The following is an 18143-nucleotide window of genomic DNA, read 5'->3' as shown; positions in this document are numbered from 1 at the left end:
AACAACCTAACATTGGTTCATCTGTCTACCTTATATTGGGTCAAGCTGACAGTAAACTTACATTGAGTCAATCCTCTTTAATAAAGAAACTTACCCTGTCATGACTCTGTATTGTTTGTACCAACTCTCATACCCACTATTACAAGATGTTACAGCTAGTAAATACCTGTGATCTCGCAAAAAAAGTCAATAAACGCTCTGTCGACTTTCGTTCCTCCCCAGTACCCGCCACTCGCCTTGTGGATCTCTTAAAGTGCGCCACCCTCACAGACCTCATGAACCGTTATATCAATCGTTCCTCCTGCAATTCATTAAAAAATTTGTAAGTATCACAACTTTCATTTTTTTAATTATATTTAGAGCTGTATGTTTCTTTCCTATGATCGAAGCTTTGCGTCATTGATCCATATATAAATCAGACAGAAGTGTTTCTATTTAAATACCAAATTTATGCGATGAGTGTACGACGTCTTTTTATTTATTGGCGATTTACGATGCTATCACCGTTTGGTGCCTGTCAGTGTGTTAAATGTATATAAGCAACATGTATCAATTTTGAAAGTAAAGAACTTGTATGATCTGGTTGAAAACTATGCTTTATCGGCGATAATATATGAATTCATTAATACTAGAAATATTTTAAAATACAGTGAGTTTCTAGATTCACACATAGATATGTCCACATTTTACAGATGATATAGAAGACGTTGATCTACGTCTATGATAATATTTACCTCCGGCGTCTAGAACTAAATATTTCTTCCCAGGTTGAAATTTGGATATGTTTGTGTCCCCAACTTTTTGCACTGTTATGTGTCTGCAGTTAAGAGATGCCGCTTCTGGCTCGAGTGCAAGAGTCAATTTGTCAGCTGATATTCCGGCCTGAAAATGACAATTGTCAATGCAATTGTGAAATGAAGACTCGAATAAACAAAGCAGTTTCCCTGGTTAAACTCCCTTATGCTTGAAGTAACAGTATAAGTCACTGGTAATTAAGCACAAGAATTGGTCAACGTTATCAAACGTTCCAATCATCACTGGTCTCAGAGCAATAAGTCGTGCACAATTTAAATTTGCATCGTCTTTGAAAATAAAAAAAAACACACATTTGTACTTTATAACTGTTTGAGTTATTTCTACAAATGTAAAGATAACATGCCAGAGTAAACTTTATTTTAACTTGTTGGTTGCATTCACTGCAAGTGTCAATGAAATCTAATATTTTATTTCAAATTCGGCTGGCATTTCAGCCAATACTGATTGAATGACTTTCTTGCGTAAATGTGTCATTGTATTTTTAAAATCAACCCTCGATATAAGACAATTACAAACGTTGTTAAAAAGCAACTATAATTAAATTCTGAAAAGGGGTACAAAAAGCTCGACGAAAATTAAGTTTTATACAAAATTTAATAAGTTTCGAATGTAAAGTCGAATACTCATCCATGTTCAAAAGGCATGTACACTATTTGGTATTGGGTACGTTTCAGTCCCACAAATACTCAATGGGGCATTTTTGTGCAAGCGACACCTATACTCAGTTTAGTAATCGTGTCGGCATGAACTTCGTGTTTTGCATTTTATTTAAAGTGATATTATGGGCATCTAACAATTTATAGGTGTCTATCGCAACTGTTGTTTATTTTGGGTGTTTTCACTTCATATACACTTATATTTGTTAATGCAGCATCAATATACTAAAACAATATCCCGGAAAGAGAAAAATAATGCATTCGAATATCAACCGTACTTTCGTTTGACAACTGATCATGCATGTACGATGTGAACCTAAATTTAGTTTAAGTGCAGATTGGTTCGAAACAAAGACACAATTCTGTTTACGGATCATTTCGGCTTAGAGGAATGGGTGGGTCACGTAAGAATATCGAATATAAAATATATTTTTATAAACAACTGGTAGCAAGATGAGTTGCAGATAATTGTTCAGTAATCACATTTTAACGAACTCTTTTGACCTGTTAATTGTTTTCAGCTCAATTCAACTGTGCAATATGCCCATAATATCACTTTAAGTAAACAACGTTTGATTAATGATACCATAAAAGCGAGTATACACGGTTTTAGTGTCAACTGTTTTATTTTCGCAATCGAAAAACAAACAGATGAATGTCAACGAGGAATGTTAAGTATTGTTTATGAACTGTATTTGAAAACGAGTGTATGCGATCTTACTAAAGACATTTCAAAACAGTGAAGATTTACGAAACAAAAACTTGAATTAACGTTCATAAGAAGCGGTAAATGAACATCAACGAAATAAGCGGCGTACAATTTATACAATACAATTTTTCTTCGGTTGTCCAGTTGACAATTCATATGTATTAAAACCTGTACACGTTAAGCAATTCTTATTTATGGTGTAGATTTGTTCAAACGACTCATAAGTACGTGTCTATATCTTCATGAATTTCCCGAAGTAAACATACTAGAATTATAAGACAGTTTATATATTTAATTTGAAATGTCTCGTTTTTATATTTATATAATGGTTTAAAATAAAGAAAATACGAGAATGACGAAACAATCGTTTATACCGGTACTCGTTTTAATTGTGCTTTAATTAAAGGCCAATAGGCTTACATATTAATCAACGTATTAATTACTATGGACATGTTTGCGATTATAAATCAATAAATATAAATAAATAACCAAGTGCAGATATTATATATGATACTTGTATAACTTGTTATTGAACGAAAATCGTAACGCGCATGTAAAATAAACTACCTAAAGGATTGGTAACAAACGACTTAGGCGACACACAATTTCTTCAATATACACGTTCTTTGTGTTTATGGTTTTGATATTTTATTATGCATATTAACACTTAAAACAATATAATGCAAGACACAGTTCAGATCCCTGCGGACCTCTTCTTATTTCGGCGACCGCCCAGTTAACACGCCTACGTTAGAGGGCCCTTTGTCGCAAAAACATATAGGTAAACCATTGCCTAAGACATCGACGCCAAAAACATTTTTTTTCCACATACAAAAGATAAACTGACCTGCAAAGCTGCCAACCTCATAAAATGTTTTGCCGAATCGTTCCATAAAGCCGGCACGGTAAGCACCCAATGCACATCGTCTGGCTTTAAACCAGCCACTTGATTATTAGACATCTCCGTCAAACCGTCTTTCATGAATCTGTTATTACATTTTTTCGCATTTAAGAATCAATATTTGTGTATACAAACATTTACAAAGAAAACTATTCAATCGTTCATTCGTTTTTAACCATATGAACTGCTTCTTTAATACAGTACATTTGATTAAACGCAAATATAATAATGACTTGCTTGATTGACAGTGAAAACACAGTCAATGCTGGAAGCTTTCGACCCGAAACATCTTCCAGCTCAGTGTCCTTGCGAATGGACTGAATATAAAATGAAAACGTGTAATTAATTAGAAATATACCTGCTAACTGTTCCAAAGTAATTCACCCATAAGTGCTTGTACGTAATTTTGCCCTTATTTTGGGGGAACGTGTCACTGCGTTATGACCGATTAGCCTGTTATCTAATGCCGAGTAATTTATCTTACGTAACATACGTTTTTATAATGCCCGTGGAAAGAAGAGACAGTCTATTTTGGCACATATATATGTTCATTGTTTGCCTTGTGTTACATCATTTACAAATGTTTACCTTATTCCACAGTGACATTTTGAACCTTCGAAAGTTGTTCTCGCACAATTCGGCATATCGACTTTCCGCTTGGAATCCAAACGCTTCAAATGTCTTTCCATCTGGCTTTATTAATATGCACGTCGGAGCTTGAGAACACGAAAACAATGGTCTTTGAATATGACAGCCATAATATTGTACAAAATTCCTTGACTCCATAAACATTGCAAATGAACATCAATGCTCTTTGTACACCTGAGTGTGGCAAGTAGTTAACACACAGGAAAGTTCTAATCAAATGAACCTTTGCTAAGCGATGTCAAAAGACGTCAGGATATGGTTTATATTTCTTTACTGTAATAAATATTATTTGGATTTGCAAATATCCATTGGTAAACAAATGAGTTAGATATGAATAATAATATAAGTTACAATTTTGATTGAAAAAAATAATTTCGCGAAAGGAGTTAACATAAACACATATAACAGGTTTTTGTAAAAGACGTCACATTAAGTTGATATTTCGCACTATTATTTTGAAAAGAAGATCGGCTTTTTTGCGAATTGTGTCATCAGATCCGTCAGACATTCTCAGATAGTTTGATACGTTACCGCCACAGAGTAATTGGGTGGAGACAATATATCACCGGTTCATAGCAACACTTTTTGAACGTCTTAGTCAAAGTTACATTATATCAAAAGAGTATGGCGGCCCGTCCATCGTATATTCAAGGAAACAAAAGCCCAGACAAAAAAAACGTTGGGTTCAAAATTACTGATGTTTTTGTTAAATGTTTACGTTGATGTTGTGATTTAGTGTGCAGTAAACATTTATTTCAACAATCTTCAGATTCATGGATCTCCAATGCAAATCTGCACAGCATATCGTCCATTTTTGCGAATATCCACTTAATAGCGGTGCCCATGCAGTCTCCTCATCTGCCAGAAGTTGTTACAAAGGGCTTCGATAACACAATGTGACGGACACAATCGATGGAATGGCGGATCACCAAAAAGAAAACGGTAGTAAAATGCGGTGTTAACACAAAAACTTTTCATAAATGATATTGGCTTAATTTTATTTAAGGTTTCTTAAAAACTTATATGTTCACCTTTTAACGATGAAAGCTGCCCTCCAATCCATGTCTTCGCTGATACTTTCACCGGTTCGATCTCAAAATCAGTTTTAGATGAAAATGCCCAACCAGAATACGTAGTACCAAAGTCTATTGCGGCGACAATCAGTGTTTCACCTTTCTTAGCCTGTATCAAAGCAAATAATAAAATACATTAATATGCACGTAGGCATAACAAAAAACACTATTTCTTTCCCACTCAAAAAGGCCGTGTTTTTTCTTCCGCGTTTTTTTCTGGGGGGTTTTCCGAAACGTTGTGTTGTCTTACGCATCCAGATGTTGTCATTGAAAAAACAACAACAACAACAGATTGCACGTTTTTATGCAGTTTTGACCTTTTTTCTTTCGCCTAAGACTTATTGGCATTCAATATTTTCCGTTTCCTACGGTGGCACTAAGGTGACATCACCGGTCCAAAGAAAAGGAAGTCGTGAAAACACAAGTTCTGTTTTCCCGTCTCCAAAAAAAATTAACTCTGGAAAACGCAAAATAATATTTTTTTTGAAAGATTAAATAAAAACAAAACAAAAACAGGCTTATTTGACTAATCAAAGGGCCAAAACTCTGAAGTGACTGATGTCATTTCACTGGTTATTAAACTAGACCCAGATGTTATACCTTAAAACATTTACAGGAAGTTTGATGAAGATTTAATGAAAACTGTTACAGTTTCAGAGCGGACACGAAAAGTGACGGACGGACACACGGACGGACGCGGCCCAAACTCTTCCTAAATCAGCCCTTGTAATTTGTGAAAACAGTCTGCAGTAAGTTCCTTATTATTGTATGTGCATTGGTGTGTTTTTGCAACTGATATTGAAGTGTTAAGAGTACTTACGATTGATGAGGCGGAAGCGGTTAGGCTATCGGCCGTGACATTGTTCTCTTCAGCAGATGTGGTAGTCTGATAGGGAGTAAACATCTCGCATTATTGTCCTTGAGTGTTATGATTTAAACTTTGAAATATTGAATATTTTCTACTCTATTAAAACAAACCACGTACTAACACTTGACAAAATTGCCGAAGCGTGGCTTTGAGCTAAGGGATCAGCAGAAGTGGTAGACTGAAATGACAAAAAATATGTAAATATAAGGCAAAAAAGGATTGTGATTCTATTTAATCGACAGACCCTTCTTTTGCCCCCACCCGCCCAAAATTCTTGTATTGACATTCCAAATAAGAAAATCACAAAGCTGGATATGCATAGAAAAGTTTGATACCTTATAAATATTTATTATATATTAGTTCATAATTTATAATGCGATTTGCACACTTTTTTGTATCGACAGGAAGGAACATCCATATTATTGGGATACACATAGGAACATTAAGTCTAACCGGATTAGACAGCTCCTGAGGAGCTGTCTGATCAGGGGTAGACTTTAATTGCAAATGACAAATCAAGGCGTCACCTGGGCTGAATGAGTTTGAGGATGAGAATGAGGGCTGAGGTATTCTTTAATCAATTTAAATATTTAAAAAAAAAACAGACTGATGGTTCAATACAAATAATTAAATAGTCAAAATTTCAGATCCCGATCCGATTGTGTTACCCCGAGTCCAAAAAAAGAAGTCGGGAAAACACAAGTTCTGTTTTCCCGTTTCCCAAAAAAAAACTAACTCGGGAAAACAGAACATCTGTTTTATCGAGTCCAAAAAATATAACTATTGAAAACAGACTTATTTTGTGTTTCCCCGAGTTAATTATTTTTTGGTAACGGAAAAACAGAACTTGTGTGTTCCCGACTTTTTTTTGGAGCGGTGATGTCACCTTAGTACCACCGTAGTTTCCTGAGTTGAACTAGTGCTTGGAGTTTTTTTAGATGCCGGACACTCAATACAACCCGGAGCCTCGTGAACTCTAGATGGATACAATATCACAACGCCATCATGGACTATGGTCCGATTATTATAATCAAACGACCAATTCCGATAACGTGACATTGACATGATTGCAAGCAGTCGTCATCTATAAACATCAGTATCTACACGTTATCTGTTCACTTGTATCGTTATATAACAAAAACTTGTTTGATATCACTGGTGAGTATTTGTTGTACAGCTTTCTTGAATTCCTCTTCATTTATTATATGCTTTTTCAATTATGGCAGTATTGGCTTAAGTTATATTTTAAGTTACAGCCAGGAAATGCATAAGTGTGTCAACATTTCTTATATGTATCTTTTCAAACTTTTAAGGTAATATTGTGTTCTTTTTTAACTTTAAACAAACGAACGGACGAATAGACAGAGTGCTTGGCACCCTCAAATGGCTTGTTTATCGTTAAATGTGTACACCAAATGTATTAAGATCTTTATCATAACTAATGTGCTTGAAATGTTACAATTTAAATTTACTTGTGTTCTCGTGTACAGATTGGCAAAATGACGCCTTTTTAAATGTTATATATTCAACAATTGAGAATATACTTTATATTGAACGAAGCCAAATAACACCGTTTCGAAGTAACAAATGTTAAAAATAGAATTGTTAATAAATAATCATAAATTTATATAGATATAATAATAAGGCGTGGACAACGCTTTTCATTGATAATTTGAAAAATAGCATTTATAAATGAAAAATGAAGTTTCAGTTTGACAGCACACACACGATCCCTGAAATTTACTCGATCACCGATAACGTCCTCTCAGATATTCAAATATCAGCACAGGATGTCCGCGACGCAGCAACGCTCATTGATCCTTCAAATGCAAGTGGACCCGATTTGATAAGCCCTAGACTATTCAAAGAAGGAATTCATGAACTTTGTGTCCCGCTCTCTGTCATCTTCACAACACTCATTTCTAAGTCAGTATTCTCATCGTCATGGAAATTAGCTAACGTATGCCCCGTTTTTAAAAAGTCCGACCCTTCAATGCCTTCTAACTATCTTTCAATCTCTCTTCTTAGTTGTCTTGGAAAACTCACGGAACGCTGTTTCCATAAATATCTACACAACTATCTCATCTCTAATAATCTGATCACACGATTCCAGTCAGGTTTTATGAAAGGTGATTCCACGGTCAACCAGCTGACCTTTTATACCACGATATCCTTAAAGCTATTGACGAAGGCAAAGAGGTTCGAGCCGTTTTCTGTTATATTTCCAAAGCCTTTGACAGAGTGTGTCATCCTGAGCTCCTAAAGAAGCTATCAGCAGCAGGCATACAAGGAAACCTTATAAATTGGTTCAGGTCTTATTTATCAAGCCAAAAGCAGCGTGTCATTGGCAACTCTTCTTCCTGTTGGACAACAGTTGAAGCTGGTGTCCCGCAGGGGTCCATACTTGGTCCACTCCTCTTTCTAGCCTACATCAACGACATCCAGGCAAACATTCGTCTATTCGCCAACGACACCAGTCTGTGCATAATTGTTGAAGACCGAGCCTCATCTGCTGTCACTTTAAATCTTGACTTGTCACGCATAATCCCATGGTCCAAATCATGGCTGGTCTCATTTAATCCTTCAAAAACCGAATATATGCTCTTTTCGAGAAAACGCATCAAACCTACTCATTTACCACTTTTTATGGAACAAACTTCGATCGCCCAAGTCAAAACTCACACCCACCTAGGCTTGGTTCTTTCTGAGGACGCCAAGTGGTCTTCCCACATATCATTTATCCTTGCAAAAACAGAGAATCGGTATACTTCGAAGCCTGAAATATACACTGACAAGGTCAAATCTTGAAAAGATGTACATCACCTTTATAAGACCACTGCTTGAGTATGGCGACATCATTTGGGACAACTGTTCTGTAGCTCTAAAAAATGACATTGAATCTGTCCAAGTTGAAGCCGCAAGGATCGTGACGGGTGCTACAAAATATTGCAATATCGACCGCCTTCTCAAAGACCTAAACTGGGAATCATTCCCCCAACGAAGAAAGAAGCATAGTATGATGCAAACATACATAATGCAGAACAATATTGCACCCTTCTATCTTTGCAACCTGATCCCATTTCGCACATCCCAGGCCTATGACCTACGATCCCAAAACGGCATACCTCCAGTTTACGCAAATACTAAACTATATTCTAATTCCTTCCTCCCTTCCGCCATCCGCCACTGGAACAATGTTTCTCCTGACGTCAGAACCTCCAATTCACTTCTTGAATTTAAGAGAAAAATCACTAATTATCCAACAAAGTCGTGTCCATTATTCAACGCTGGTGATAGAATATTACAAATCTATCATTCTCATCTGCGACTTGGCTGTAGTTCCTTGAACGATCTCCATCTTAGAAACCTTACTTCTAAACTGGACTGCATATATGGTGCCATTGAAACTCCGTCTCACTTCTTGGTTCACTGTCCAATGTATCATCACATACGACAACATTGCTTTACTATTCTTCCATGCCCAACAACCGTAAATAACCTTCTAAATGTGACGAACATTTGACCTATCAGGAAATCACTATATTATTTCTTCATGTCCATCAGTTTATTGAAGCAACTAAACGATTTGACTCGTTTAACGATGCTGCTGTGGACGCTGACCCGTCCCTAGTAGGGGCCTCTTTGACACTACGCCTCAGTACCTTCTTAATCAACTATCCATTTCGTGTGTATGACATATATCCACACTACAATGATTCCGTTTTAACTTTGAACCCGATCCAATCACAATCCTAACATTAACGTGAGCGCATCCATGTTCTTGTGGCCGCTTAAATGCAAAACATATATGAGTCAACTCCACCATGGTAAAGAATTAATATAAGCTTTACGCTTGTTTTTTTATCCATGAATTTATACTTTGCAACAATATATTGAATTGTATAATTACGAAATGAAGAAATACATTGAAACTAAGTTCAGTTCTTACAAACAGATGATTTTGTAATGATGCAGTAATTTGAGCTCCCATAGATGACGGTTTCAATTTGAACCTGAATCAAATGGTGGAAGAGCAGATGGACAAGAAACATTTCGCGAGCAGAATGTCTTATTCGTAATAACAGGGCATCTTAATTATGCCAGCATGTCCAAAATCAAAACTGACAGGCTAAAACATGTGTGACTATACTAACCAACTCACCGATCCGAACGTGGCGTAAATTATGGGCAAAAGGCCAAACAAATGCGACCTAAATTACATGTATGTAATAACATCCAAACTTTATGTACCGGTACATATGTTTTCGTTTTTAAATTGTAAAGAAAGATTATACGATTTTGTCAAATGTTTATGAATTTATATAAAATGTGTAAAAAAACTTATAATACATATATTTCAATAAAATTAAATAAATTAAAATAAAAGTAAAGAAGAACATGTGTCGAAAAATGCGAAATAAGCCAGATATTTAATTCTGAAATCGAAAATGCTTGTACAGTCGAATTCGCCAGCATGTAAATCATGCATGTACGATGTGAATCTAAATTTAGTTTAACGGTTTATTTAAATTCCTGCAACGATATCTATTCATACGACACACGAACACTAACTAAAAAGACGAATGCTTCTGTTATTGTTGGAACATATTTACGAAATATCTTCATCACAATCGGCTCGGAGGGCTAATTTGTCTTTGCTGCATTTTATGAAATTCGTCTTCAATGTATAATCTTTCTTGCCTATTTTGTGTTATTGTAACATATTTTTATCAATATATTACAATTCAACACATATGAAAACCGTATAATCTCGCTTAAAGAATCCTCATGGTTTGCTATGATGAATTCGATTTTCGTTTCGTTTGAATATTTCTGTAGTCCATAGTCCTGAAGATTAATTTTCATTGTCCTCGGCGAAGAGTATTTAGTTGTGAATAATGTCACATACGATTTTGAGTTAACATTCAAAGTAGAAGGAAAACATATATATATAGTTATATTCATGGTATCATATTTAGGTTCAGTCAATTTATATACTTAACGAAAAGGGCCCTAGTGTTATTGTTCTGGATGGAACAAACATGTCGTCTTATCTCGGTAACTTTGTCGTTCAGGCGTTGGCGTGTAAGACAGATTCCGACATGCGGACAAGAAAAAAACACACGACAAGTACTTTCATTTTCCCTACTCGCTACTCTATTTGTCATTCCCACTCGCCAACACGACATGGTGTTATGACAGAATTGGCCTACTATAGAAACAAATAAACATACACACATACACAAACACGCACCCAAACACGCACGCAAACACACAGACGCACGCACACATATTGTTGTCTGTTTCTAGCAGTCAAATTGTTATTTATCTGCTAACGCCGAGAAAACCACAAAATAACATGTCAGCAGATGTCTTTGTGCAGAAAAAAACCAACATTGGACAAGCTATGGACATGTTCTTATTTACCTTATAACGTCTGATTCTACTTGTGGCTTCTTCCACACACTAAAGCCCACCAAAAAAGAACATATATAGACTGTATCGGAGTTATCTGTACCACACCCAGCCAGAAGAAATTCAACAAAGCCAACCAGTTTGCACCAAATACGGCTTATACATTCTACTTGTGGCTTCTTCCACACACTAAAGCGCACCAAAAAAAAAATAGACTGTATCGAAATTATCTGCACCACGCCCAGCCAGAAGAAATTCAACAGAGCCAACAAGTTTGCACCAACTACATTATTCGCTTATTGGTGAATTTTTTGAAAATATATAATGTGGTCGCATTGTAGTGTATAACAATTCTCAATATGATCCACCGACGACAACTTTATGTCAGCTTTTACAATAATCAAAAACGCTCCGGAAAAAGACGGATGTTTTCGGTGTTTTTGTTTCTGTTGTACACCATACGATTATTTATAAAAGCGTTGGGTAATTGAAGATGACCAATGACCGTGGATAATTCCTTTTAAAACACCAAGACCTGTATCAAGTGGAATAAGGATTTGTCAATACCATTAACAAGTTGTTTGATGGTTTCACGCGATAGCATAGGCTCGGTGTATCAACCCACCATCCGCAATAAATACGATATCACAATCCGGCTTTTGACATTTATTAGACAGATGATATGTAAGATTATGTGCACTGTATAAGAACGAATGATATCTATATCAAAGTGAAGTGTGTTTCCGTCCAGGTTAATGCACTTTTAAATACTTAAATATACATGTAAATATTTAATATTGATAATACTTTTATATTAACATTCTAATGCATCTTAACGATAGCGCCCATAAGCAACTTCGTGTTCTTAATTTATAAAGCAGTTAATAAATCGAATTGGGAAGAGAAGATCTTGTTTAGTATGCGTAAATTTAAGTGTATAAATTACTGGCTTTTTAGTGTATCTACGTATTTAATTTTACATTTCAAGTATTTAATATGTTTTAAATCAGTTTGCAATCTGCTCAGTTATTGTACAATTGCAAACGGAAACTTCCAAGTAGCTGTTCGCCATAAGATGGTAAGATTGTAGTTTGTCATTCAACGACTGTCGTATCAAGTCTGTTGCAAGGCCTCATACGGATTGTAACGATTGTATTGGTCCATACTGTTTCAACAGCTTCGCCATGATTGTAAAATTAGGAAACAATCAAGCCATTAAATACTTGTATTGAATTGGTTTACTATAAGTTGATGTATACTTTTTTCTGGAGACCAATCACAAAAAACAAACCAATTTTAAACGAGTTCTCCAGCAAAATATACGAAACAACTGTATTGTTGCTTCAAATATAGTTTATGTAATCCTCTCTTGCTCGACAGTTGTTTGCAACTGCTGCCCTCTTTGTACTATTATCGTCTTACTTTCTCCAGAAGGAAACTTCTAACTCCTTGTCAAAATTGGATTCATCCCGATCGCCAACACCTACCCTTTGGATCTTATCTAATACATGTACCCTTAGGTAGCCCTCAACAGGGCTCGAACCACTGACCTCTTGAGTCCTAGAGTAACACGTCGATTATTTAGACCACTCAGCCATCCGTGCTCATGAAATGAAAGATGTATTTTATACTTTATATAAGCAATCCTCGTAGTTTCACAAAATATAACGACAACAACAGAACTCTCCAAATTATTCAATCGTTTCGTGTTGCAACGCTTTATAATTTTCAGGTTTTTAAATCGTCAAAAGATGCATATAATGGCTATTTTAGAGCATGGTAAATGTTCAGTATTAGTACTGTATTACTGTTTCCTCACAAGTATCATAACTAAAACAAACGGAACGTGAAAAGGCCCCTTTAAAGAATGTCGTCTGATGAAAATGTGTAAATGTGCTGTAAATGAATTTCGAAATTCTTGGTTTAAAAACGTTTGTAAAACAGGGTGGCTGCAACTCATCGAGTGAAAGCGAAATCTAGAATGTCTAGATTCCCAAGTTACAGCTAAATATATTTTAGAATTTCTCGAAAAATACATCATTCAATAATAATCGGCACGTCGTAACACCATAACAGTTTATTGTAATGTTAGTGCATTCATCTTAACAACATACATATGGAGTTTTCCTAAGTCACATTGTACATAATACTAATTCAACATAATTTTATAAATGTTATTCGAGCTAATTTCCAGGTGATTTACAATTTAAAAATTATTGTGTTGAAGTAGACCGTTCTTTTCTTGAGCATATAAGCATTAAGTGTAATTTTAAAACATTCTGGGACAAGCAATACAATATATAAAAATACAACACTAACTAGCATGGCCTACTGTCAAACATAATTTGGATTTATAACAAAATGAAAAAAAATTAAATGTGTTTATGTTGATTAACGTGTACACATATGACTTATTTCAATAAGCAATTATTTATAAAATAGCATATAATTAAAATAGGAAATTGTATACATAGTGCATAACTTTATATAAATTATTATTATATTATCTCAATTTTACATTCACACCTTTAACAACTATTTATTCAGAAAAAGAAACTGTTCATAGTTTTAGTATATTCTACATTAAGATTTGTATAAGTTAATTTAAACAATATTCTGTTAGATATTATATAGTCTAAGCAAATTGATAAATAGGTTTGATGAAACGTAAGCATACAGACGTTGATTAACATTTCAAATACAATTGGCCGCATTATTTATGTATGCGTAAATGCTGCCAAGATAACGGAAGCCGTTAAATAAGGACCAAACACAAAACATGAACATACCATTTGGTCAATTAGCCGCAATTTGAAAGACGCACTACAATTGCTCTAGGCGGAAGTATTTTGTCTTAAATTCATAGTAACGCGTTATTGGCTAATTTGTGGTATCTTATGGCGTAAACCTGATGATGAGAATAGATACATAGATCGTTGCATCCGGGATTAGATTTGCAGTAAAGACCTCACTGATTAGGAAACTCGTTTGTCTTTTCGTTTAAAAAATGGGGCCCTGCTTATATATTCCAGTAAAATCTAAGGTCATTCTTCCGATTTAAATGATAGTATTAAGGTTTGAGTTTTTTCGGAACGGCAATACGTGCCCCCATAGTTCGTACATGTTTAATTAAATACATATATTCAATAGTAACATTTTATCCCCAAAATGTTCCCGTGTCAATGAATAGATGATCAAAACGAGAGTTAAAATACAAGATTCGAACAAATATATACCTGTTAGACCAAGTGTTACGACAGAGTTACATATTTTGAACTTTTGGAAAAGCGTGACCTTGACCGCTGCTTTTAACACGTATAGCTTATAATACAGCGAATAAATTATCCTCGTACATTTTATTACCAAAATTCCAACTGAAAGCTTTACATGTATAAAGAGGAGTAAGAAAATACGTATTTTGGGTTGGCAGATGCACTTACAATCAAAGCGCTGAAAGCACTGAATTCGTACGCTATTGCATAATCTTAGACGCAACTCAGTTTTAAAAATTATGTTATAGCTTTTTGTATCGCAAGTTTGTAATGAACACAACCCATTCACATTTATAAAGAGTGTGTCTTAAAGCAAATGTCGATATGTGGGTGCACTGTTTATCCTCATATTTATTTTATAGAGATAACTTAGACAAAATAACAACAATATGTCTCTTTTTAAGCAATTGGTTGCTGCACTGACAACCATCTTTAGAATTTTGGTTGCCTTGCTTAAGAATAACAATATAAAGAAATGAAACTCCAGCTGCTGGAGCAGTATTGAATTCTTATTATAAACAATTAGTTGGTCCTTTATTTAAGGCAGCCTAGAATCATGTACATGTTGTGTTATGTGTATCTAATACTTAATTTATTTTCTTTAAATTATTGAGCAATAATTTTGCCGACGTGACATACTTTTAATGCATCATGTCGTGTTGTGAGCCGGAATTGAATAATTTCCTAGGCCTAATTGATCCACATTCGCCAATCTGTATTCTATGTTAAATTGGATTGAGTTGTTTCAAGCTTTAAAAAAGCTAGTTGCCCTGGTTTTTGGCCCAACGCGTGGCACTTGACATTGCTGACGACAGCAATAATTTCGCGTTGTTTGTTAAAGCACGGGTTTTACATTGCATACATGTAAAGTGAATGGTTATTATCACGCGGCTTTAAAAAAGGGTATAAATCAGATCTATAAATATACACGATGAAGTATACATGCACTGGAATTAAATTGGCACCGGATCAAATTGTTAACGGGTATTGTTTGTCACAACTTACTCGCAGTACTTTCCACCAGATTGTTTAGACGCCCCGGGGCCGTCATCGGTGGAAGGGGAGGGGGTAGGGAGATGAGCCCCTCTGTACGTTATTTATGACGTTATGTTGGTCCGTTATGACTCTTAACGAAAAAAGCTATAAAGTCATGGATAACGACATTTATTTCATTGCTGAACACTTTTTCTCACGCATAGATACGCAAAATCACAACTCGATCGATTCCCCCAATGCATCCGTTTCAGCCCAACTCGTATCAATTACTGCATACTTACTTCTTTTCCCGTCACTTTTCATTGCCAGATTATCCCGTATATTCCATTTGTAATAGTAAACTCAGGAATTTCATAATCATCAACATTCGCCTTTTTTCTTAAGTAGGAAATGAATTTTGGCATATGTGACTATTAAAAGATGTGATGAAATAATGTCCAATCGAGACGGGGTTTTCCAACTGAAAACACGTATGTCACCTGACTTGCTGTTCAATAAATACACCCACACTTTTCACGTGACGTTGAACATGTCTGCATAGTTTTCGCGCGCTTTTTACTGAGACAAAGAAACAGCAGAAATACACGAAGCGCTTTTTATTTGAAGCTAGAATTTGTTTATGTCGCGTTAACATTTAAATTCAGAAGCGTGTTTCGAATTACAAATTTATTTATGCCAATTTGAGTATTCGACAAAATTTTTTAGTGGTATGTTATGAATTCAACTTTAATTTGTTAAAATTCTTAAATGTCCACGAGAGGAGTAAATGTGAGATTTCTTGTTCAGAAAAATTCCAATGGTCAGGGAGGGATTCGAACCAGGTACCTCTCTATCTCTAAGCCAGCGTTCTACCATTACACCGCTGTTCCCACTCATGCGTCGACTGCATAATTTGACTGTAGCTAATGCAGGCCTACGAGTGCTGTCGCTCATGCAAAGCGTGCTCTCTCATTGGCCAATATCGATTGTATACAACCACGCTCCGCCCAGCGTAGCTAAGGCAGACTGACTTTCAAAACTCGATACATTATTTGTACGCTATCGCGTACAAATAAAAATTACAATAAGTTTTAGCTGTTTGTCTTTTAACTGGTTTCAGCGCTGTAACTATAATATTATTATAAGAAATTGCTCTAAAGTGTTCAGTGTATCTTAAAAACTGAGATTTATAGTTAAGTTTAAGCTTAGTTGGAAATCTTAAATTTTTCAGAAAAAAAAACTTTGAAAACAAAACATAGAAATTTTTGTTCGTTTGGTATGCTTTGTTATATTGGAGCTTTTATGCGAAAATTGTTTAACAAGTTTACTTAAATATCGTATTAAATGTCAACTCATATCAGATTATTTAGGTCATAGATATAGCAAACTGTAGCTTAATACCAATGTTGTTTTAAGTAGATTATATAAGGTTAAGTTAATTTGCATAGTTAAAATACATTTGTTATCGATTCAATTCGTATATAATAAGTGCAAATTCATTTCACCCGAAAGTTGAACAAAAACTATATATATGTGTAACACGTGTATCACTGCGTTTATCATATAATAATATATACGTTATTTATATTCATATGTTATGAAAACTGCAAACATTATGTCTATTTTTGTGGGTTGCTTTTAGCAATGTCGATGTTAGTGTATATATACAATTAAGCACATACAATTACATCGACACTCAACAAATCCACATCAAACGTTGCACTAACAAACATTTATCTTTTTCCATAAAATAATACACATTAATAACAAGTTATGTACTTTAACACAGAATAAACTATACAATATCAACGAAACATAATATACCACAACATGTATAGATACCACACACCAAATAAAACTACATCTTCTAAAACGACAGTAACATTTTGTCGTTACGGTTATCAACATTATTCTTGTATACAACATTTTCATGGATGGTCACTCGTGATTTAAATACATATGGATCTGGGGTGAAGTAATCGACCGCATTTTGAAAAAAAAATGCAGTTCATTTCAAGCCTTGCATCTTGAGTACGTTTGACAAGCCAAGTGTTAAAAGTAGACATTGCTTGTCAACCTGTGGTATATCGTTCCGCACATCTTTACTTCCTCTCGACGTCCGCCTTTGTACATTTTAACGTGGCATGTATGTTGTGCCATTTTATTGATAACCGCGGTAAGATACGGAAATATATTTCTATCGCCGTTCTTTAGAACTTCAAGAATTTCGAACATATAGTAAAACATCCATGATCCCTTACCAATACTGCGCAAAGCATTCATGTCTGTGAAAAAAAACGATTTTTTAAATGTAGACAAGTTTTCACATAAACAAATATGTATCAAGTGCTTAAAGATATGGTTTATGGACTAAATTGCTAAAATATACATAAAATCGTTGTTTTATTTCTCAACAACAACATAGACCAATTAAAATTATCCTGAGTTTTGATATTGACATCAAATATTACAGTATGCGCGAAATGGCGTCAGGACTTTGCTGTTGAATTAAAATTATAAATATGCCTATTTAAGATTGTTTTAATATGCTTATCACATAAATTATCATATAGTCTTTTAACATTATAACAATATTTATGTATATTTCCAGGTGTATTGTTTACAGCATCCAAGACAAAGCAACTACATAGCATACATACGTGGTTGAACAGCGTACATGACAAGACAATCTCTCGGACAATCAACCGGAGCCACACCTATCGGCACTTTGCGAACGATAGTTGTAGAAGCTTCACCTTTTAGCGCATCTATTGTATCTTCACTGGCTACACGAATGACTGCATCGCCTT

The 18143-nt window shown here is 35.0% G+C and overlaps 1 protein-coding gene across 1 annotated transcript; it reads right to left on the bottom strand.

The window, feature by feature from the left end:
• Positions 1-200: 200 nt before the first annotated feature.
• On the bottom strand, positions 201-3173 carry LOC127879820 (heat shock 70 kDa protein 12A-like). The gene is made up of 3 exons (XM_052426871.1): positions 3029-3173; positions 735-882; positions 201-301 (listed from the first exon to the last, which is right to left on the bottom strand). Exons 1-3 carry the CDS (start codon positions 3161-3163, stop codon positions 249-251), a joined length of 336 nt encoding a protein of 111 aa, XP_052282831.1. The 5' UTR covers positions 3164-3173; the 3' UTR covers positions 201-248.
• Between the last annotated feature and the right edge of the window lie 14970 nt (positions 3174-18143).

The sequence above is a fragment of the Dreissena polymorpha genome, chromosome 4 (assembly GCF_020536995.1).
Source record: "Dreissena polymorpha isolate Duluth1 chromosome 4, UMN_Dpol_1.0, whole genome shotgun sequence".
Classification (NCBI taxonomy): Eukaryota; Metazoa; Mollusca; class Bivalvia; order Myida; family Dreissenidae; genus Dreissena; species Dreissena polymorpha.
Note: the sequence above shows the minus strand (reverse complement) of the source record. Positions and strands in the feature narration are given on the sequence as shown.

Excerpts from the sequence above, each read along its gene's own strand:
- LOC127879820 (XM_052426871.1), bottom strand. The coding sequence starts at position 3,163 with ATGAAAGACGGTTTGACGGAGATGTCTAATAATCAAGTGGCTGGTTTA. Across the intron at positions 883-3,028 it reads TGAGGTTGGCAGCTTTGCAG|GCCGGAATATCAGCTGACAA; the intron begins GTCAGTTTATCT and ends TGTCATTTTCAG. Across the intron at positions 302-734 it reads TTTAGTTCTAGACGCCGGAG|GAGGAACGATTGATATAACG; the intron begins GTAAATATTATC and ends AATGAATTGCAG.